The sequence below is a fragment of the Scatophagus argus genome, chromosome 18 (genome assembly GCF_020382885.2).
Source record: "Scatophagus argus isolate fScaArg1 chromosome 18, fScaArg1.pri, whole genome shotgun sequence".
Taxonomy (NCBI): domain Eukaryota; kingdom Metazoa; phylum Chordata; class Actinopteri; family Scatophagidae; genus Scatophagus; species Scatophagus argus.
The window spans coordinates 5,156,303-5,179,939 of NC_058510.1; the positions used below are offsets into that span (position 1 = coordinate 5,156,303).

The following is a 23,637-nucleotide window of genomic DNA, read 5'->3' on the forward strand; positions in this document are numbered from 1 at the left end:
GCTGACAGAAAAAATAATATATTTCCTTAGACAAGGGGGGTTTATCTATAAACTTGAATGAAAAGGTACGAGTTAAGGTGAGATACACATTTATGCCTCATTTTTGAAAAAAATTAAAGATAGGTCAAATTGACAAACTATTAATTTAGCACACAAGTGTATTGTTGACGTTCCATTAAAAGGCATAGGCTAATCCATTTATACTTGAATTAAAGATGATAATTTGTTTAGTTATTTTTCTGATTGTCATATCATTTGAATAAGCAAAAAGCAATCATGAAATATTAACAATATTTGGTATGACTGACTAAGGGATGTCACGCTCCTTCATCGCTCTTCGACCAGAGGTTATTGTCCCTCCTCCCTAATGTAACCTCAGTGTTTTTAAGCACGACACGTATTCTTAAATTTAGTCACATTCTGTTGTGAAGCTGCTAAATGGTCCGTTAAGGACGTACAATGAGTGCGCGGTGACCGAGTTCTGGACTCGGATGGCGGTGCACATCACTGGATTGTTTTCCTCTGTCAAAACAACTTCTCTCACGTGACTTCCTGACGTACAGTCCTCCACTCTGCGCTGATGCGGGGAGGGGGGGGTTCCATCATGGCGTCGATGCAGGTAAGAGTACAATTGACAGTGACCGTATATTTAGAATTTACCCGACCTTCAACCCGCTCTTTTCTGGTAGTTTGTTAACCACTTCATTTAGGTACGCGTATTTGTTCGAAGTAGCGATGACGTTAATGTAAAAGCAGTGATATTTATCCTCAAACTGTTGAGGGTTAGCGCTTGGTCTTTGCTTAGCAATACAACTAGCCTATCATCATCATCAACAGCACCAGATCTAGGCTAGCATAGAAACCATCTTCCTGGCTTTGCATACATACATATATTAATGAGTGGCGATGTATTTTTTTCGCAGTCACATGTGAATGATAACTGAAGAAATCTGGCGTAATGAGTTGAAATTCATTCAGATATTTTACACGAGTGCTGGCTGTTTTTTTTGGCTGACGTTGACGCTCGCTAGCTAACGAGACAGTGCGCAGATTGAGTAGTTTCCTTTAGAGGTGAACAGGTGTATCGCTTTCTCAAGATAGCTGCGTCGAAAGTTATAAAGCCGACTTCGTGAATTTATCTACTGATGACCTGGTTTTGTTGTTTTAACACAAATCGGTACTGTTATATGAAAGGTGTACTGGTCATGTCAGTCAGGGCGGAGGTTTGCTTTAACTTCAGTTACACTTAGCATTCCGAAACGTTAGCTGTAATCGCGCTGTCATTAAATGATATATCCAAACACTGATATTTTACGGTGGTTTGGATATGGGTAGCTCGACAAGTTGAAGGAGAAAGTTGGCATTTCTGTATTTGGTTTTAATTGACTTGCCTCTGCTGTTTCTTCATTATGTTTTGTATATTGTTGTGATGCTATGTGAAAACATTGTTGAGAGTGGTAGAAACCCGAGCACATTCTCTCCAACAGAAAAGGCTACAAAAGGAATTATTAGCCCTGCAAAATGATCCACCCCCAGGAATGACTCTTAACGAGAAAAGCGTACAGAACACCATTACACAGTAAGTATTTTCTTTTTTATCCCGTGTGATTCATTGGTACAGTAGGACACTGTCACCTTACGCCCACAGAAGTCAGTGAAGCAGGTTTGCATCTATGAATAAACACAACTCCCGTGTGGCTTCATAAAATGTCATGTGTCATCACTGTGACAGGCCTGCGTGGTGAGCATGGTGCCACACATGCATTGAAGGTTAGTGTTGCAATAGAAGTAGTAGGAGGTATTAAGACACAAAGCTCTTGAAACCTCAGCAGCGACTGGTGAGGAGGACTTGGGGTCATCCCAGTGAATGGCAGCTCTGGCCCCTCAGTGGAGTGTCTCTAATGCACAGTGTCACTACTCATTCTTATTAAATATTTAACATTTGGCATGCAGGAGTTGGGCTAGATTAGCAAGGAACAGAAGCTGCTTGGCTGACCTTTCTGTATGGGTAGCGTGTTCCTTTAAGTGCTTGTGAATATGGTAACTGAGTGAGTCAAATTTTGTCTGATAAGCAGTAAGGACAAACTGAGTTATGGTTCTGTAAATGGATTTGAGACAAATTTCTGGTTGTTACTCATATGTCTTTCAGCTGCATGATGAAAGTTTTGACTTCTGGTTGTACTCATGAGAATGTCTTCCAACATCGTTGTTTGGCACTTTTGTAAGCTTAAAGAGGAAACACTTGTTATCCATTGTGTTATGTAACAGTTGCTTGGTTAGATTGACAAGTTTCCAAACCTGTTCAGCTGGTTTCCATGTTCACTGTGCATCCCAGGTTTGAGATGGTATGTATGGGCATACCTTTTTTTCCCCCTTTAACTTTGACGTTGAAAAGTGTGTTGAACCTGGGTTAGTTTTCTGTTGTAGTGATTAACAGTATTAGGGATTTGCCTGTTTTATTACGCTTGTCGTAGTGGAATAAGGCACATTAAAGCTGACCATATTCTTATATTCTTATTCTGTCTGTTTTTGTTTTATAGCTTTTGCTTATATGGCACACTTTGTGTCTTAGAGCTGCTCATTACTTTGAACGTGTTTCTGCAGACTACAATAGTACAGATGGCTTATCTTGATGTCGTCAGCCATTGCAAACAAGGAAATTACTGCTTTATAGCACTGCAGAGTCTCATATGTGTTGCAGTTAGTTTTCTTCCCTTGCACTAAGTATCTCGGGTGTTGTTTTTGTTGATTGGATCATATAATCACCAGGCTATGTGGGAATTTGAGCAAGTTGAGCATGATGTCCTTGGAGTCCTTGCCTTGTTCGGCATGGGTTGCGTCAGGTGTACCTCAGCATCATGCACAGTGATAGTCTCCCTCTCAGAAAGAGAAATGGAGCTCCTTTCAGGCGCTTCGACCATGGACTTTCTAAGGATGAAATTTTATACAGGATTGACCTTGTGTATGTAGGCCTAAATGATCATGTGCCTAAGGCATGATTAGAAAGAGGCACAAGGCTGTGAACCCAAACAACAGACACAAGTCTCTTTGGTGTTCTGTCTGTTCTGCTTGCCTGGAAGAAATTAGGCCAGAGATTGTGAGGCTGCCATCAGTGTTCCTTTTTCTTCTCCTCTGAGGTTTCTTCTCTCAACAGTCAAACCCCATAAATGTTCTGTACTGCACTTAAATATTTGGCTTTTTAGCCTGTGAACCAGCATCTAGCCTCAGGCTTATAGTGAGAAAGCTGTCCTTCATTGAAAAGACCCAGGATCAAGCCCCTGTGTTTGCAGTCTTCTTCTATTCCCAGCAAGACATTGAATCCCTCACAGCTCAGTCAGCACAGTTCTGTAGCCTGGCTACAGAAGAGAAAATAGATTTTGCTCACCAGATCAATAGAGTATCACATTATTACTAAACCACTGTCATACCCCAGCTGAATACTGAATGTCACTGGAATGAGTCAGACTCAAAGCTTTTGATTACACACTTACTGCAACATTGTTGGCTCACATTTTGTATGACTTTGTGATAATAATGAGACGCAATCCTCTATTTCCAACTCATCTACCCAGAATGTTGAGTTATAGAACACAGAGCTTGTTATTAATCATCAGTAAGCAAAAATAAGAGATTGCTCTGTGAGGCTTACACATTTACATGAACCACATTGCCTGAACACAATACATGCACATGTTAATTAGCAGGTGCGGAAAGTATGGCGACAGGTGATGGAAATGCCTTTAGTTCTGCAGCGGTTTAGTCATAAAACAAACTATTGGACAAATTGAAGTTTTGGATTTTAGAAGAAAAGTCAGGGGACTTGATGACCACAGTTAATACTATTCATGTGTGTAGCAAATATGTCATGGCAGCTCATTCAATAGCTGTTTGAGTCAGACTCAAAACTACATGCCAGTGACCCTAGAGGACAAGTCAGGGAATCACCAAAGTAATTAGGATGCATAATGTAAACATAATGGATTTCTGTACTACATTTTATGATGGTGTTTCTTGGAGTTGTTGAGATAATTCAGTCTGCACAGAGGCAGTTGACAGACCAACTGACAGACTGACATTACTAACCCGGTATTGCATGAAACCATGACTTCACGAAATACAGTAAAGGTTTGTTGTTAAGGGAAGTGTTAACCTGATATCATGACTTAACAGCATTTAATCTTTGCTCCATTATCTTAAAAATATTTAGCAACAGACCGGCATTAAGTTTGTCACTGAGTGCAGAAAATCATCTGAGCCCAAGAACAAAACATTGAAAGTGGAAAATCCAATTGCCCATCTCTCGTGGTATTTTCAAAGTTTGGTTACTTAAATTTTAAGAGGCAGAAGTGAGTGTACTTAAAACTGCATTTATATGAAAACAAGTGAACAGATTTTAGTTTTTGGGCACCCCCTGTGTTTTGGTTAGTTGAGGGATAATCAGTATGATTTTCCACTGTTTTGCACTTTTTGTTTGTGTGAAATGTTGAACACATTTTGATATTGGTGCTTTTCTTTTAGGTGGATTGTAGACATGGAAGGAGCACCTGGCACACTGTATGAAGGAGAGAAATTTCAGCTGCTTTTCAAATTTAGTAGTCGATATCCCTTTGATTCACCTCAGGTAAGCAGAAGTAGCTGGGTTTGTTATGTATATGAGGCGCTTTGTCTTTGTTTGACCTACAAAGTCCTGTCTGTTTCAAACCATGACATCCAAGCTGCTTTGCTGGGTGTGCACAGCAATGAATCAACAGATCTTAGGTCCAGATTCCAGCATCCCACCTTTTCTGATTCCAGTCTTTACTTAACTTCTTTCCTAAGTAAATTCTCTGTGATGGTTTGATCAAAGAACAAAGTTCTTAATTACAAAAGTGGTTTCCCAGATGGATTCACATCCTGATGGTTTGCAGGTACAGTGCACAGAGGTGCCAAAAACACTGAAGACTTATGTAAACAATTCTCTGTTTCCACTGTCTGGATGCCTGCAATAATCACATGAAACACATTGGCTCTGCAGTTGCTCATGGAATGAATCTCAGCTTGGAAACATTCGAGCCAGGAATCACTGACAGAGACACCAGCAGAGAGCTCCCACTGAATGGGATTAGTTTAACTCAACAATCATGTTTCACTCATCAGGAGCCCGGCCACCTAAAAACAGAGAATGTGTTTGTGTGGAGAAAATTGGATAAACATAGCCACTGTCCTCTCAAAAAGGAAGGAGTGGCTGTCAAAGCGTCCCTCTGGTCCCCCTGAAGGAACTTAAGTGTTGAGTGCTGCACTGCGTCATTAGTTGTGTGGGCAGTTCCAGTGGTAAATGCATATTGTACGGTGCACATGTGTAGTTGCCATGGGGAAGAAAAAGCTCCTTGTCCTCAAACTCAGTTGATAAGATATGCTTAACAGCTAGAGTCGAATCACAGAGGTCCTCTTGCCCTTTTTTCTTTTGCATAGTCACAGGAAAGAGTGCAGATTTGCTAACAAAACATGCCACATGTATTTAATTTCTTTTGTCTGATTTTTCACAGAGAACATTGTCCAACAATGTCATGCATTTGGTTGCAGTTTTCAGTATTGAGTTTTAGGACTGCGCTTTCCTGGCTTTACTTCTGTCTGTCACAGTTAATTTTGTATTGTATTGCTACCAGCAGTATAATGTCCCTCCATGGTGAACACTTGGCTCCTTCATTTTGGCAATCAAAGCCAAATGCAGCAGCCTTTTTTGGCTGCCATTTTGCTCACTTGAATAAAATTGATTTTGTTCCAAGTACATTTAAAAAAATTATAGTAGTTTAAGAGTTAATGCAGAAATTAAATGGGCAACAAGAGCAACACATGGCAGGATACAAACAAGAGCATTACAAGAGTACCTGTAAAAAACATGGAGATAGGAAAGCAACCTGTAGATTACCTCGTGCTCAGACTCCTAAACTTTGTGAGTGTCAGATGTTTCAGTAAATATTATAACTTTGCGGTAGCAAGGAGCTCCTGGTTGTCTTGACATATTGAGTATAGGCCCAGCTTTACTTTCTGCTCTTATCTGTAACACTGATTTGGTCACCCCACTTCAGCCCCAGTGATGTGGAGTCTGCACTCTGCTGTGAGGCCCTGTCCGGTGCCACATTGCCTCAACCCATTGTTACCCTTCGTTACACTCTTTACCCATCCTGACTCTCCCTTCGCTGTATTTAAGCTCCTCGGTCTGTAGTTGCACTCTTCTCATCAGAGTTTAGCTCTGACTCTTGCACCCATTTACCAGCTGATATCTTTTACCAGTTTCTTTTTACAGAGCATGACTCTTTTTATGAAGCGTGTCTCTTCTGTCTTCCCCTGTTGCCCCATTCCGGCCCCTCTGTCCTAATCCCAGAGCCTCATGTCGCTGTACAGGGCTGAGCCTTAGCTTAAATAGCAAGTCTCATTTTCTGTCGTCAATGAAAAAAAATCTAAACTTTTTCCGGACTCTGCCAAGTCGCATCTTTGACCTACAAAATGCCCTAAATTCAGTGAAAAATATAGAAACAGCTATTAAAGATATCCAAAATCTTCAAGGCATCACATCCTCACCAGGCTTAAAATAATGACATGATGTTAATAACCACTCTTTTGTTTTTTCTTTGTTTACTGCAGGTAATGTTCACAGGAGAGAATATACCTGTCCACCCTCATGTGTATAGTAACGGTCACATCTGTCTGTCTATTCTAACGGAAGATTGGTCACCAGCCCTCTCAGTGCAATCAGTTTGTCTTAGCATTATCAGCATGTTGTCCAGCTGCAAAGAAAAGGTAGGGAACCCGTAATGATGCAAATACAGTGATTCTTGAAAGGTCTGCGTGTGTTAAAATTTTAGGTTTAAATGTTCTTTTTCTGCAGAGACGACCGCCTGATAACTCCTTTTATGTAAGAACGTGTAACAAAAATCCAAAGAAGACAAAATGGTGGTATCACGGTGAGTTTTTTAAACTTTACTTTTATGTTCTTCATTTTTTTTTTTAACCAGAGGACATAAAAAAGTTGGTAATTTTAAAGGTTGACATTATATATTTTGTTTTCCTTCCCAGATGATACATGCTAATGTACAAACTTTGTAATAATCGTAGAAGAAAGAAGTCCTACTGACCTACGTAAAGCACTTTTTAATCATTCAGTCTTTGAACTCTGACCTTTGACTGGAACAATGGACACCATGCGCTGGAGGCTCTTGACTGCATTTCCCCCATGGACAGTTGAATGCATGTTTTAGTTGGCTGTAATATAGGGAACGAAAAAACTGAACGTTTAGACGCACCCAAGACGGATCGTTTTTTGGCAAAAAGGTAGTGATGCAGCGAGCAAGCAAGCAGGAAAGGTGGATTTATGGTGAGATGATTATAATTCCTGTTTTAAGATTATTATTGTTACTTTTCTGTTTGTGTGTGGGTGCATTTTAAGGTCCTTGTGTTGTGCAATAATAACTGATGGATGCATGCTTGGGCCTACAAAGAGAAATCCAAATCTGACCGTTTTCTGGAAGGGATCTGACCATCATAACCCCAAGAAAATGTTTCATCCGTTTGTTTGTTTTTTAAATTATATGCACTGTGAAAGTATCTAGTTTAAAAAGGCACTATTAGTATATTATTCCCAACTTGCAGTTTGACTGTAAGCAGTCCTCCAATTATTTATCAGGATAAAGGGTTTTAGTTTGCAAACACTGTATCAAGAGTAGACGCAGTTTTCTTTATCTTCCAACTTGAGAGGTGGCTGCAGTTCTTCCTGCTGTTGGACTGAATGTCGGTACAGATGATACTGAGGAGAGATCTCTTGTTCAGCTGGTGATCTCCTCGGCGTACGTCTCCTCCTAAAGTTGGGCTGAACTCGTGTAGTGTTCGGTAGTCCGGCCTCGACAATGTGCAGCGGTCTCTCTTCCATTTAAAGAATGTCTGTAAGAGAAATTTGTTGCATGATCCATTTTTATTTGTACAATACTTGTTTTTCTTCATGCTTTAATCTTGTAAAATGTTTGATTTTAAAAATTCTTGAGTTCTTTTTTTGTACTGTTTTTCAACTAGCTGAGACTTTAGGGGTGGGGGTGGGGGGGTTGTTTTGATGGGTCAGTATGTTTTTGGATTTTTTTTTTCTTTTTTTGTATTTGTTATTTAACTTAAATCTTCGTTCTCCAGAGTGGTGATGAATGACGACAAGGAGAGTCTTTACAGAAGTCATTAAGAGACGAGGCTTTTGTGATTCCCCCTGGTCAGAGTTTTGGCTCAGGTACTTTTTTCAATAAAGAGATCACCTCTAAAAAGATACCTATCAGATATTTTGAATTTAACTATATTTTCACCAAAAGAGACTGTTATGTTGTAAACTTAAAACATGTCCGAAACTATTGTATATAACTCTTTAAATTGTTGGATGATGTGAAAGTAATTAGCAGATGATGCTTTATAGCCGAATGATAATAGGAGTGCTTTATTTCATTGGGAAGTTAGCTTGCATCTTTTGTTAATTAGGATGTGTATAGACAGCAACACTACAGTTGGGAGAAAAAAAAGTTTAGTAGTTTTACAGTGGGGGTGCATGCAGTTTTAAACCCTACTTTTTCTTATTGGCATCAGACATTGTGACAAGTTTTAGTCTTTCCATAATATAGGTAATGGCTTATGGGATGGATAATACAAACCTCACCTCCAGAGGCTGTGTGGCTCTGTGGTCATTTTAGACTGTAATCACTCCATTCCTAAAGAAATGTTTATCGCCATCCAGTCGGAGATACTTGAATTTTCCATTTTGGGTCATTTGTGTTGCATTTACTTTTTTTTTCCCCCCCAGGGTCTAGCTGAGCTTCTTGAATGAACATGAGTGAATGTGATGATACTCTATACTGTAGAGGAGATTACCACAGCACACCACTCTCTCTTTTTCCAAAACTATATTGATAACATAAAGACATCTATTCAACCAATGATTTTTTTTTCCTCATTAGGTTCACTGTAATGATCTTGTCTGCTGTCACTGTGCTGTGAGGGGGGGAAAAGACAGTGGGACTGAGATGATTGTGTAAATGCAGTCACAATAGCATTTGTGTGGGGACGACAGGCTTTCACCCGGTGGGCAGTGGATCAGAGGATTTAAAAAACAGTTTGGATGTGACACTTTTTTTTTTTCTTCCTAATTTTTGTTTCCAATCTGGTTTGAACTCTCAGCTTGCAGGTTGTTGTGAGTGATCAACACTAATGAGGGTGTGTTATTTATATTTGAATTTTGTTCTGGGATGTGCAAGCTCCATGTAATAGGTGCCTGTTCATTTTCATAATCAATAATAAAAGCAAAAATTCACTTTTATTCAACCTTGGTTTGCACAGTGTTTGAATACATAGTGCCTCTGTACTTTTTCTACACCCTGTAAAAGCCTTTTATGAATTTTACGCAAACATATATTAAACCACAAATGTCCACTTTGAAGAGAGCACAGGTGGGAGCAGGTGGGAGAGTCATTTGTACCATGACATAAAAATGTCTCATCTGGCAGTCGTATTGTTTTAAAAAAGTTTTTTTAGGAATAGTAAAAATTCTTAGACTTAAGTACAAAATAAGGCTATGGGTCTATTCTTTCTCCTCTATAAATTGTATACAACAAAGGTCAAGCTTTGCGTTGGCTTCTCTAATCGGTACGTACTTTACGTAAAGAAGAATACAGATTAGCGCACATATTGAGAAAGGTGGTTTAGTGGCGCCATCATGTGGTCACATGACAATAGTACTCTTGCCAAAGAGGACCCATGATTTGAGTTTTTGTCCCCTATCATACGTATTTCAACCGTAATTTACCTGTGCCCTCCACCTGTGGGAGTCAACACCACCACCACCACCACCTGTAATCTTAGCAAGAACAGCACGGACTGGGTGTGGTATCAAAAGAGCTCAAAAGAGCTTGTGACACAGAGACCTGCCTCTTGTGGTTTGTGACACTTGGTTGTTAGGCCTCTTCATTCAAAACCAAGGTAAATGCCACTCCACTGCCAAGGTGCCTTATGTGCGCTTTGGGAAAAACAGTCCAACTCCAAGTTTTATAGAGAAATTAACAACTACATACATTAATGTAGAAAAATTCAGATTTTTTTTTGTTATAATCACAGCTTCTTGTGAGAGAAAAATACACTGTACAAATGGGAATTATTCAGTCAAACTAAAGAAAGCCGTTTGGAGAAAGCAAACTTGAAACGGCTAATTTCGCTCTGGATCAAAGTTACACTGTTTCAGCCTCGCAGGAAGCAAACCAGGACTGAACCATTCACATCACCGCGGGGGTGACTGATTCATTCGAGATTCACCTTAAAGTGGAATGATGTTAAGTTAACCATATGCAATTTTTTGACATTGACAGTTACAACACAACACCGACTTTATACTTGAAATATCAAAATGACGAGTCATTTGCTTATAATGAGACATTTTTAATTTTTTTTACCTAAAGAAATAACGTGGTCTGGTCCCTCTTCCATCCAGTTCTCTTTAGTGTTTGCCAATGTCGGAGGTGTAACTGGGGTCTGGCCCTGGACAAAGGTAATAAAATACCGTAAAATATTTGTCCCTTTGTTATCGGATAGTCTCTGGATCATTCGTCACTATTTTGCCAGTCCGTTTATGCTGTTGCGATGGACTGAAATCCCCCAGACTTTCGTGGAGGAATGGGCGGTATGGAGATGCTAGCAAGAGGGGTGCTCGGCCGATCAGCCATGATGAGCATTAACCGGTTAAACTAACGCTACTGGAGGTGGATAGATGGTGTACATTCACCAGGAAACACCCCACTGACATATTTACGACAGCATGCACGCGTGTCAATTCTGTTGGGTTTTTTTAGGAGCTGACATTTGCAGGAAATGCGGTTTTCTTGTTGGTAACGCTAGCTTCCTGCTAAGCTGGACACAAGCGAAGCTGTAATGTAGGTTGAGGGGTTGCAGACAACTCTGTAGCTCTGTCAGTCAGCCTCAGTGCAACACCACCTCCACAATCAACTTATTGTTTCAGACAGCCGTGGACTCGGGTTGCTGCTTGGTGTTGTGTTTGTGCATGTTGCCGTGGGAGAGGAAAAGAAAAACAAGAAAGACTGGATGCATCGAAAATATAAGCAGGGTAAACAGTCGATCACATGCAATCAGTAAAGGTCACATATCAAGGCAAAACCTGCATTTTATTTCGAGATGACAGTCGATGTCAGTTGTTTTCGGGACATCCCACTGCTCTGTTGTTTACACCAGTCCAGCACCGGCCCTCATCTGTAAACAATCGATAAAACACGTGTAATCATGATCTCAGGGTGAAGCCCATGAACGCATCTCGAAACTGTGTCCATTGAACCGTACGCTATCTAAAGCCCGTCTTTATTTATTTAAACCTTTCACTAAAGGATAAGACACTGGATTTTATTTATTTATTTATTTTGCTCCCAATTTGATTATTTTACGGATTATTTCACGGTGACGTGGTGATTGAATATAATGTCTAATCATCTGGAGGTGCCAGGGTCATAGCCAGCATTTTATTCAAGCGTCCAAGTGCAATTTCTCCGCACTCCAGGGGTTTTCAGTTCCGTGTCTGACCCTTTGCTCTGATCTCTGTGGGGACATAAAAAGAATTTCCCTCATATCACTTCAGTTCCTGCTGCGTATTAATGTGAAAAAGTGCTGGAGCCATCTTGGCAAGATGTTGTGATACAGTTTGTACCTTTTTAATTAATTTTAAAACTATTTCATTGTCTTCATCTTTCATTGATATGAAACACATGGTAGCGTATTATGTTGCATAAATTACATATCCACAGCTGAGACCTGTGTATAATTGTGTTAACCAAACTGTTGTGTGAATGCACAAAAAGATAACAAAGTTTATGTGTGTTTTGTTAACTTTTACCAGATTGTTGGACCCTCTCTTGTGTTCATGTGTTAACCTGCGTCTACTTCACATAGACCTTTGCATCTCTCTTCAATCTTGACTAAAATGTGATTGGATGTCCATTGTCTTGTTTGGGCTTTTATCACAGGATTCTGTCCTTTTTCCGGGGAGCTCAGCAGCAGTAACATGAGCAAAGCTCCTTCAAATAAAGCTTCATTGTCTGGGTGTATTAGCTGCCAGTGGATCAGAATGTGAGCTTGGCCTCGGGCTGCTCAGCGTGACGTCTGTTCTCCAGGCCCACAGAACTCTGTCAAATGACAGTGAACAGCTTTATGTTGCGCAAAGCCTTTTTTTATTATGAATTTGAATGTTTTTATCAAACAACTAAACGTTGCCCTGCAGATGTCTGTGTTCAAAGTGATGTGATTATTTGAAATGATCAGCGTTGTCTGTAAAAGATACCTACGTTATTTGTTGTCTGGTTCCAGGAATAGAGCATGGCTCAAGTGAAAGTACAGACCTCAGCACCCCTGGCTGGTCCTGGCCTCTCCCCCGGAGTTCCCCCGACGGCCATGGCCAGCCCAGGATCCCTGGGTCTGCAGCCCTCCGTCAACGGCACAGGCCCGGCCCCCACACCCGCCTGCCCTGCTCCTGCAGTCGGATATGGGGACGCCCCTGTGTCTGCCACATCGCCAGGTAGAACCCCAAGATAAGAGGAGGGGGAAAGGGGAAAGGAAATGATGAAATGAGTTTGTGGTCTTGATTATTATTCATGATATTTTGTTTGTTTGATTCATAATAAAAAATGAACCACTTTCATCTCATCTGCATTTTTGAATTGCCGGAGGAGGAGGAGGACGTGAATGAGATGAAATGTTCCAGTGTTGCAAATGTGCCAGCATTGTACAGTTATTGTGTAGTTATGGTTGTTATATAAGAATATTTATTTTATGACTAGAAAAGAATATCAGTCAATTCAAATGACCCTTTTGTCTTGGTATTGTCAGAACAGACCTCGCTGTTGTTAGACAGTCACCTTTTCTGCTCTTGAACCACACTGGGTTTGGGTCGCTGAAGGTTTGCACTCAACCTGCCTCAAGATTAGTATTGTATTTGGGTGTGAAATGTGTTGCTCTATTATCATTAAATCGACTGCTCTTTAAACCATAGTAGTGAATCTCAGACTCACTTACTAACCTGGCAGATCCTGTAGTTTTCAGGTAAATCACGATACACCTGAGATCATCATCTACGGCAGAGAGAAAACATCTTGAATAAATGTTTTTGTCACTCATGGATTGGCCCATTTGGGTTTCGTTTCTTGTGCGTGGCAGTTACATGTGAACTTTGTGTTGTACAACATTTCTGACATGTAAATGCTACATAAGATGCATTCTACACTATACAAATATCTAATTATAATTAAAATTAATGTATCTTTTAAGGAGATATTTATTGTGCAAGTCCAGTTCCTAAAAAAGTTGGAAGGGTGTGTGTAACGAAAAAGGTGTTGCTGACAATAAATTCACAATAACAAAATCAATTATGTTGATAATGCATGTATATATTAATGTCTCCAGCGTTGTAACCATGCTGTTCAGTGTAACACATATTCTGCTGTGCTCTGTTAAAGGCCCGCCCCAGGAGAACATGGCAAACCCTAAAGAGAAAACTCCAATGTGTTTGGTGAATGAGTTAGCCCGTTTCAACAGGATCCAACCACAGTACAAGCTCCTCAATGAGAGAGGCCCTGCACATGCTAAGGTACACATGACACTTAAAGTTGGGAACAGGGATTGTCTTTCATCTGTTACAACACCCAGACAGTAACACTTAACTTTCCCAAATTGAGTCATGGTGGCATCACAACAAATTTATCTGTTATGAAAGTGTAAACCATTTAAAAAAATCTCTGGATTATATTCAGTCGTATTTGGAAATGATCTGTCAGCGAATCGGTTCACAAGTTTCCCTTCATACTAAGGTGACACATGCTAATTTATGACATTTCCTCATGTTTTTGAGTTCTTTTCATAAATGAATATGTAATAGAGCTCTTACCATATGGGTTCCAGGGGGATGTTGGTAGAAATGTTGCTGTCGGGTAACGCATCTCCCTCTGTGTGTCACTGTTTCAGATCTTCACAGTGCAGCTGACTCTTGGGGAGCAGGTGTGGGAGGCAGAGGGCACCAGCATCAAAAAGGCCCAGCACTCCACAGCCGCCAAAGCGCTGGAAGAGAGTGTCCTTCCCAGGCCAGCGCCCCGCTCCCCTAAAGTGGACATCAACAGCAACCCAGGTACCTCAATCACAATGACATTAGGCTGGAGTTTTTGCTAAGAGTTTGTCTGTGAGGGATTACAACTTTAAAACTACTTGTTAGTGATGTGTTAGACCTGTTAGTGATGTGTTAGATGTGTTAGATAGCTGATCTTATACAGGTGCAAATGAACTATTTACCTCTGGCAGTTGATATGGTGAAAGCTAAGGAGAAGTTGGGGCACTTTGTTTTCTGACCTGGTAGAGCGTGGACACCATGCACTGAGGCTGAAGTGGGCTGAGGTTAAGGGTGAGAGGAAGAAACGTGTTTGTTTCACGATGGTTCAACACCTTCTTGACTCTACGATTAAATGGAATGCTTTGGTATTTTTGCTGTTCACCTGGAGGACTTTGGTTTCCAGGTGTGGCTCTTAAGCCACTGGATATATTTAGTTAATCTGTGTTCGGAACAAAGCCAGTACAGACCCTGTCTATAAAGCCTGAGTGCAGGCTTATGTTTTGTCTCTGGCTGAATTAATACTGTTACCCTGTCTTACCTCCCCTTCCCTCTGTGGCATTGTTGTCGTAAAAGACCTCATAGCTGACCTCTTGAGGGGATTAAGAAGGCCCTGTGATAGGTTATGCAACACCAGTGGGGAGGTGTGGGCTGAACACTGCAAGCGTTGTACACAGTCAGACAGGTAGTAAAGCTCAGCAGTTTTTAGGCTGACATCCTCATAGTTTAACTTGTGAAGTCAGTTGATGCTCCTGTGTTGTTTTCTCAAGACTTAATTTAAAGCCTGAGAGACATTTTTCAGCTTTTAAAGTTCAGTTTCCTTTTGTCAGATGCCAGTATTTCATACATTATTTGGACATCTCTTGGTATTCAGTGTTTACCACAGATTTCTGTTGCCTTTGTTTTAATCTCTCGGATTTATTTTAATATGCAGGCAGTATAACACCCACAGTGGAGCTAAACGGTCTAGCCATGAAGAGAGGGGAGCCAGCTATATACAGGCCCTTGGATCCCAAGCCCATGCCCAACTACAGAGCCAACTACAACTTTAGAGGGATGTTCAACCAAAGGTGAGCTCCAAAAACTGAAACCACTGTAGTCCCCAAGCTATGTAACGACCCTGTAGTATTATTCCTCTTTCTTTCAGCTGACAAACTACTCATCTGTGCACTACAGCATCATTTGTAGAACCATCATAATTAGAACACAGCCTGGTTAGGTCAAAGTGTGGGTCAAACAGCCGTTCTGTTGCTTCCTGCTATACGTGTTCACTTAATTTGTGCTTTACACTCCAGCTGTTCATATTCAGTGCAGCGCTGTTGGAGTAAACACAAACAATGACAACACATGGACTACATAATCACCTGGATTTGAGTTCAAAGCTGAAACTTGAGTGCATGAAATGCCAGCTTTGTGGTGAATTGGTAGTTGGCCTAAGTGCAGAGGAAAACTTGAGATCTGCGAATCTGCTGAAATGTGGAGATGTTCTTGGTGTATTTTGAATGGCCTCATTCGGTTTTGTTTCTTTGAACCCACTGGCTCAGATGTGTGTCAGACATGGCCCTCCGCTCCATATGTTTTCTAAACTGATGAATGTGGTGCCCTCATGGGGTCCCTTTGTGCTCCGTCTCTGTCAACTTTCTTTCTTCCCCTCATTTTTTTCCCCTTTACTGCAGTCATCCAGCCATTTCCAAAACTCCATAAAAATGCCACAGAGGCGCAATTAATGATCCCACCTCCCTCAGTGAAGGAATGTTAGTTAGGAATTTGGATGTGTTGACTTGAATAACATGAAAACCAGGTACACTGTGGACACTTTCTGTGTCTGGTAAACAACAACAAGAAAATCATAAATCAAGTAGGGTAGGAAAAATGTGAAGCATGTGCTTCAAGATAAATCTTCTGTTTTTCCTTTGCGGCAATTTCACTGAAATGTCAGCTTAATATAAATATTTTATCGTAGCACTTTATGGTGTTATTAGTCTTCTAAATATTATGATATAATTTTCATTACAGAGCCAAAGTGACATGAGTTTGCATACAGTTTACAGAAGCTGAGTTATGTGTCTCCAGAGCACACTCTGTTCCTGAGAACATGGCAAATTTCAGGAAGTCGGTGTTCATCTAGTTAGTTTGATATGCCAGGTGTTATTTTCAGATGTTGTGATTACCTCCAGATGGCAGTGTTTCCTCATTTTTAAAAATCCAATTGCGCTGTTTTCCTAAGGTGATTGAGCGCCCATTTTGTAACAGGCATGATAAGAATGTGGTGATTTTAAAATAGGTTTTCACAAGTATGCATCTCTGCGATGTAATTTATAGTATTTGCGTGTAAAGCATTGTTTTTAAAGCACTAAACACAGAAGGCTGCAACAGGGAGTAGGCATGCATGTCTGTTTTGGTTTTTACGTAAAATTTGGCTTATTAAAGTCCTATGGTAAGGTATTCTGATGCCAAATGTGTGGGATTTATTTTAAAAATCGTGGACACATTGCCAGAAAATGTCAGTGAATCAGTTGCGGTGTTGGGTAACTGAGTCTAGTCAGCAGACAGTCTAGCATCTGGCTCACATCTTCTTCTTGATCCATGCAGGAACAAACAGGGGGTGAAAGACAAATGTCTCTGGGGTGGTGGAGAAAATCTGTTTTCCAGCATCTGTCTGTCAATGTCATATGTCACAGTGATGAGTTTCTAAGTGAGAGGCTCTGTCTGTTCCTCATGGTCTGCTTTGTTTTCTTATGCTGCTTTGTAAGGAAGAGAAGGGGTTGAGGGGATGTGTGTGTATGTGTGTGTGTCTGCATACAAAAAGACACATATATTTTCCCAAGGTCACTTATGTTTTCATAAGGTCTCTGTCTTTCAGTGTGGTCGAGCCCCAGATTAATGAAAGCAAGACCTTGTGAATATGAATTCTCTTCATCAGACGACTAACTACGTGGCGGAGTGACAGGCCATATCTACAATCAGTCACCTTAATGATGCTGCATGGAAGCGAAGGTTTCCATATGCCCATGCCCTTACTTATTATGATGAATAAGAGTGATCTGGAGTCATGTTGATGGAAAATCTTACCATAAAAAGGGCAGCCTGGCTCTGATCCATCAGCACTCTAATCACCACCAAGACCAGTATTGATTCATTCAGAAAGTGCCCTGATGAGAAAATATGGCAATAATATGAAACGTGCATTTATCAGCGTCTTAATGAATCTTATTTATGGCGAAGGGCCTGTGCAGAATTTCTTACCATTCAAGTCGGTGTTAAAATCAGTGCTTCATCTCTGTTATCCTGCAGTCATAAGCACACCATTGTTCATTCTCAAATGCTGAACACACGCTCTTTTACAATGTTTTTCAGCTTATTCAGTCAGTTACTGAGCTGCTGTGAAACACAATACGGAAATTCAGTCCAAATGTGTCACATAAGTAATCAGTGAATCGTGAAAATATTTTTATTATCAAGAAATGTGACTTCATCAAACTTTTCCATGGGCTATCACCGACTCCCGTGTTATCATTGGAACACCTGATTCCGATGACTCACACAGGGTTCCTCCAGTCCATCCACGGCGCTCCCAGCTTTCCCCCTGCTGCTTCGATCCCAGAGGGGGCGGGGGTGCCTGCATTCTGTCAGAGTTGGAATTTGGATAGGACTTTCCCTGTTAGAGCAAAGCCCAACTGTCAGAAGCCACCCAACTCCTACGGGCCCTCATTTGGTTATGACCGTAAATTATGTCAGTGGAAGAATAGTGGGCTGAATGATTGGGGGTGCTTTACTTTGTGACATTTCCTCCTGTGATGATATTCAGATACTAACCTGGTCGTTACTACTTTCTCTGCAAGAAACAGTGCCTAACTTTATAAAGTGATCATATGCTGCTGTTGCATTCACAACTCATTGTGCTGCCTAGGAGTAGCAAAAAAATCACTTATTACAGGTTTGAATGCAAATCTGGGAATGAATCACCTGTTAGGACAAAGGTTTGGAATATTAAGAGAAAAAATCGGATTGATTAGAATGCACATTTAATTACCCCTTTTGTGCTTGATCATTTGAGTGCGCCGCCTCCTTTTCTTGACACTGTCATCTACCAGTGGCATTTGATGAGCCCTCCTCACCACAGGAGAACTGCATCTGCTATGCCGTCATGCATGGCGGCATTGATGAACAGCAGTAAAACATCTATCACTGTGGCATTTAAGCTTCAGATACACATATCAGTAGCTCTAAACGCTTGAGACTTTGCTGAGTTGACTTTTGATTGTGTCATATGAAGGGTTAAAATGTATTATGAATGTCTTCTAGTTTTGCTTAGAACTGCATGGCCATGTCCTTGTAAAATCGATTACACATGCCTCAGTGACGCAGTGTGTGTATGTATATGTGCATGCCCATGTGAGAAAGACAGTTGCCATGGAAAGATACTTGTCCTTGGGGAAAAAAAATGAATAGCCTTCTCATGCCTACAGGACATCAGAATAACACCAGACAGCAAAACTGCGGCACCCACACAAAGAGCGCACACGCATACACAGGTGTACTTTGTCATCTGCATCTCTAATTGGGCCACCCCGGATCACTGAAAAGGCAAATCTGCCCATGAGCGCTTTTCTATATTCTAAATTTCTTCTCATGTCCTCCTGTGTGGACGTATCAGATGTCCTCTGAGGTCCCCTTCACACACGTAGTCGCCTTTTTTTTTTTCTCCCACTCAGGTTTATTTTTATGCCTCTGCGCCAGCGATACCCGTGACCGTACACTTTATGTCGTCAGGTTGTATGTCTGTCCATCAGATTCTCATGAACGCAGTATCTTTTCAGCGCTTTATCAGAATTTCTTCAGATCTGACACAAATGTGACACAAATGCTTGGACTGAACCGATGGATAAGCTGCTTAGACTTTGGCCATCAAGGGTCACTTTGACCTCGCAGAACACGTTTTTAGCCATAACTCAAGAATTCATGCAATAATTATGAGAAAAATTTCACAGAAGTGTCTAGTACGGTGAAATTATGTGATGACATTTTATATCCAAACAGTCAAAAGTCAAATTCAGTGTGACATCATGATGTTTTCTGTCCATTGTTCAACACCAGAAGGGCAGATTGTGACCATATTTCAGATTTGGGTGGATACTGAGTTGAGTCCCCACCTTGAAACTGTGCTGATTGGATAGATCACTTTTTAGAATGAGTTGACATGGATATAAACTGCAACTGGTTTCTTAGCTAGTTTTTAAATGTCTTACTGGCCTGTTGGTGTGTACAATTAATCAGGACACTGTGTGCTCTTTCACCCACTCAGGCATGCTACAGATATGGTTTCTCTTATCAGTCCCATCATCATCATTGTCCAAAAACAAAAGGGAGCAGCCAAAGCCCACAAGGTAGAGACTTCAGAGGAATAACTTTTTATTGCATTACGTGTTTTTTTTTTTTTTTTTTTCAACAGCCACCTATCTACGTACCTCAGTAAATCAGATGCATTCGCTCACATAGTTCATAAATTACCATGGGCGACATGCCAGAACAAAGTATAATCTGTCCAAATTGTACAGATGGGTGTAAACTCATAAAGCTGTGTTTTATCGAGGAGACTGGGGGTGGAGGAGTGGAATACAGGTCCAACATAAACAAATGCTTCGAGTGATTTGTGCTCAACAGACTCAGTGACACAGAAGTCTGGTCTCTCCTTTCATCTCCTCTCCTCTGAGTGGACTTTGGTGTTTGTGTATCCCTGTGTGTCCTCCCCTCCTCTTTTGCCTTGATGTATTGAATGTAAAAATGGACGTATGAAACAGGTTGCATCATTAGAAATACTTTTTTAAATTCTGCCTTTGAGTTTTGGCAAGGTCAGCAAATACAAATTGTTCCTTGTTCCAGGAATTTGTACCCTTCTTTTACTGTATTACTCAAAAGTGATTTTTCTTCTCACCAACTGGGTAGCTCACCAGGGTCCTGTTTCCCAGCATTGTTGCTCATCAGTTCTGCAAAAGTTTTAGCACATTCATCTCCCATATTAGCAAATCAAAACTTGTGTACCTTCAGTAGGTCTGCTTAATGGATTTTCTGCAGTTGTTTGTGATCTAAGCTCTTGGATCGCCCATTTCCATAAATAAGCATCTATATTGTTGTTTCTCCAGTTTACAGGTGTTTGCATGGGTGTGCTTTCTGCGTCTCGGTTCATGTAACTGTGAGTGGGAGGACAGGTTCCTTATTTTGGGGAAGCAGACTCCTAAGTTTTAACTCAGTCCGCATCAAAAGCACCGATCGCTGAGGGGAGTACACACATCCCAATCTATTAGAAAAGTATAGTTGGTTTGGTCTGAACTGTCCCTGCAGCACACATACACACTTTTGGGTGCCTTTTAGGTTGCACACTGCAACATTTTCAGAGTACTGAAAGTCAAAACAAAGTTTGTTCTCTTCAGTGATGCTGCACTTCTTCTTTGGTGGTCCTACCAGTTGAGAGCTCACATGGAAACAGGGGAATATGAGCAACTGTCACTGACATGGTGTAATTGGTTTGTGTCGCACTCTCAGCCAAAGTAAATCACACTGCAGCTCAAATATCCACATTTTGAGGGTGTCTGAACATGGCAGTTATTAGCAAAGCCGAGGCTGAACGGCATTCTCATCTGACTCAGAATAATCAAGGAGTAAAGAGAATTGTGCCCAAAGATAATTTAACCAGTGCATGAATCCCTTTTGTTATTGTCTCTTATATATGCTGTTCTGTTGAAGATTATACAAAAACTGTAGTCTGAAAAGGTTCAAATGTGCATTCATCTCTGATGCACACTAACTGTGGACTGCTCATTAATGTTGTCACATCGATTTTCAGGGGGACTGAATGGAGGCAGCTGAATTGCTGACAACAGCCAATTAAGATTTTATTTTGTTTGTTTATCAGACAGTAAAATAAGTTGCATGTTGCCCCGAGAGATGCCCATATAAAAAGACAAAGGAAAATCTTTTGCAATCAGAAAGGCTTGTTGCAACAAGTTGGCAATAACAAATTTATATTAATTCTTTGAAAATGGCACAGGGGTGTTCATTTTTTTCCCCAACAAGGCAATTCGTTTTCCCTTCTTAATGACAATGTCCATAAAACAGCAGGTCACAATGTAATGTTCTTAATGAGGACAGCAGGGTCTGATTTTAGACTGATCCCGAGCCAGTCATTCCTCTCAGCCAGCCAAGTCTTAACAATTGGCACTAGAAGGGCAAAAGGGTTAATAAGTAGTTTTTTTTTACAGAGTCACATAAACGCACACATGGTGTAATTGCTCTGCACACACTGGCAAGTCTTCTATTTCTTGCTGATATTTTTCTGTGCTTGAGGAGTCAGAAATCTTCGTGCACTGCCTGTTCTTATTCAGACGAGTGGTTGCTTTTATTACCAACGTAATGATATCGGCCCTTGTTGTTTTTTTGTTTTGTTTTGTTTTTAACTTTGTAAGTCCATGTGCATTTTTCCCCATGGCATGCTACCTGTCAGTAACAACACCATAAATCTATCGTGTTTGGAAACAATACATGATGTACAGCCGTGACTCAGCAATAAAGTGTGACAGGAGAGCCGGGGTCGGTTTACATGAGGCTGTGACTTCTCGTGAGCCAGGCATGGGAGGAGGGCACAGAGACAGCACACTGATTACAGAGCTCGCACAAAGAGAGCTTTAATCTCTTGTTCAAAATTGAAACCACAACAAACAGTAAAAACAATGAACGCTGTCAGATTGGACAATTTAATTAAAATAAGCAGTGAAACGTCCGTTTTATGCCCTACGTCTGTTAGCAATTCTTGATGAATAGCTGTTGTCGGTAAAGGCAGTGATATGAGTAGAGACACCAGCTGTCTGCTGACAGAGACACACATACACTGGAGGGATATGAGGTAAGAAAATACATTGCTCCCCTGGTGAACCTTAATGAAATCCTATAGAATGTAAGGTTTGGTTATATTAAACTGTAAAGTGAGAGCTATAGTGACCGGTTGAAAGCCTTGGATCGTGAGCCAACATATTATCGAGTTAGAGTTTGCACTTATTGCGTTTTACACATGACTGGTTTGATGAATGATGGAAACAGTGTCCATTTAAGCATTCAGGAAGTTTTTATTCCACCACAAGATTCACGATCTCATGCAATCCAACACTGATGGTTTGACAGCACATAAACCATTTTAATTCCTCATCTTCACAGCGAACGAGTGTAGCGTCTCTGAGTCAGAGCTGCCTCAGGGGGACTTCTGATTGAATAACATCATGTGGCTTCTCTGAGACCGCTACAAGTCTCGCACACGTAGTTTCTCATTATCACTTTAAGCCTGTTTGTTGGCACTTAGAAACACCTTTTTCTACACGTTCTAAACTGCTAATTAATTATCATCTAGCTAGCAAGCTACATTTTTAAAAACTTTATTGGAATGCAAAGGCTTTATTTATGCAGTTAAACAGCTTATGAATTGTCTCACACTTATAATACGCTTTGTCTGTGTGTACCATTGATTGTCAGTCCATTATAAAGTCTCTTTGTGTGCCTGTGACCAGGTGAGGTGGCCTTTTGACATAATTGGACATCATTGGTTGTGCGATAAAGCTCAGTCATTCACTCCATATATTCTGGATCTGAACAGATATGAATGTAAACTGCAAACTGACTGGAGGGTAGAGGCATACAACTGCAAGGTGCTAAATCTAATTTTACGTTTATTAAAACCACCGCTTAATTTTTTTCAGTGAAGACTGAAATTGACATTTGTGGGTTGAAACAACCCCACTAATCTTTTTGTGTTTCATGTACTACATGGAAAAATATTGCTTAACAAGCGGCTACTGACAGTAAACTAATTTCTTGTGAAACCACAGCTCCGCCATCACAATGAATCTGTTTCTCCCATGTGGATTAGTGGTTCCTAACCCCCATCTCCCATGAGAGTTGGCTTTTTGAGCGCTGTGTTTACTTGACTACATGGATTGTTTTCTCACACCACCATGTATTTTTCTACTTTAGCCATTGCGTGAAGCAGAGAGGAAGAAAAGCAATCAGTGATGGACACAGTGAATGAAGTATGGAAGTTGGGAGGGAGAGAAAACAAGTAAAGGTGGGAGGAAAGTGCAGCTGGTGGAGGAGTGAGCCTGTCCAACTCTACCCCCCCTTTCCCCTCATCCCAGCACAGCTTCATCCCCTTTACAAGGCTCTGAGTCATATCTGTGTGTATGTGTAACTGTGGATTATTGTATACAACCATTTGTGTTTGCATGTGTGGCCAGTAGATGTCTTGGTGGTCAAGCTCGATGACGCTGAAAGGCAAAGTCAGGCAATACGCCCCCTCATTCCCGACTTATTTGTCTGTGTTTGACTGGCCCACTTTCTCCTGTCTGCTGCTCATTGCTGTGGTAGACTACACACTGTATGTTTATATATGTTTCCATCACCATTCAGACGCCTGTATCCTTATCAGTGTTTCTCACTGATTTCTA

At 40.8% G+C, this 23,637-nt stretch overlaps 2 protein-coding genes across 7 annotated transcripts in view; both read left to right on the forward strand.

Annotated features, from left to right (window-relative positions):
* The first annotated feature begins 465 nt into the window (after positions 1 to 465).
* On the forward strand, positions 466 to 9,327 carry ube2wb (ubiquitin conjugating enzyme E2 Wb). 3 transcript variants are annotated; one of them, XR_006841449.1, is made up of 7 exons: positions 466 to 619; positions 1,488 to 1,579; positions 4,519 to 4,621; positions 6,625 to 6,780; positions 6,869 to 6,944; positions 7,057 to 7,354; positions 8,158 to 9,327. XR_006841449.1 is itself a non-coding variant. In XM_046371656.1 (6 exons), exons 1-6 carry the CDS (start codon positions 581 to 583, stop codon positions 7,068 to 7,070), a joined length of 480 nt encoding a protein of 159 aa, XP_046227612.1. In that variant the 5' UTR covers positions 466 to 580; the 3' UTR covers positions 7,071 to 9,327. The 3 variants fall into 3 exon arrangements, 2 of the variants coding, with proteins under 2 accessions (XP_046227612.1, XP_046227613.1); XM_046371656.1 differs by having other exon boundaries at positions 7,057 to 9,327; XM_046371657.1 differs by lacking the exon at positions 466 to 619 and adding an exon at positions 690 to 710 and having other exon boundaries at positions 7,057 to 9,327.
* A 466-nt stretch (positions 9,328 to 9,793) lies between these two features.
* stau2 (staufen double-stranded RNA binding protein 2) overlaps positions 9,794 to 23,637 on the forward strand; it is a 76,793-nt gene continuing 62,949 nt past the window's right edge. For 2 of the 4 annotated variants that reach the window (XM_046371902.1, XM_046371905.1), the window contains exons 1-5: positions 10,487 to 10,543; positions 12,364 to 12,571; positions 13,509 to 13,639; positions 14,014 to 14,173; positions 15,084 to 15,219. In XM_046371902.1, the coding sequence (XP_046227858.1) occupies positions 12,373 to 12,571; positions 13,509 to 13,639; positions 14,014 to 14,173; positions 15,084 to 15,219 (626 nt within the window). In that variant the 5' untranslated portion in view covers positions 10,487 to 10,543; positions 12,364 to 12,372. Of the gene's footprint in view, positions 9,982 to 10,486; positions 10,544 to 10,605; positions 11,117 to 12,363; positions 12,572 to 13,508; positions 13,640 to 14,013; positions 14,174 to 15,083; positions 15,220 to 23,637 lie in introns of those variants that run through there. The other 2 variants (XM_046371903.1, XM_046371904.1) reach the window with 2 other exon arrangements.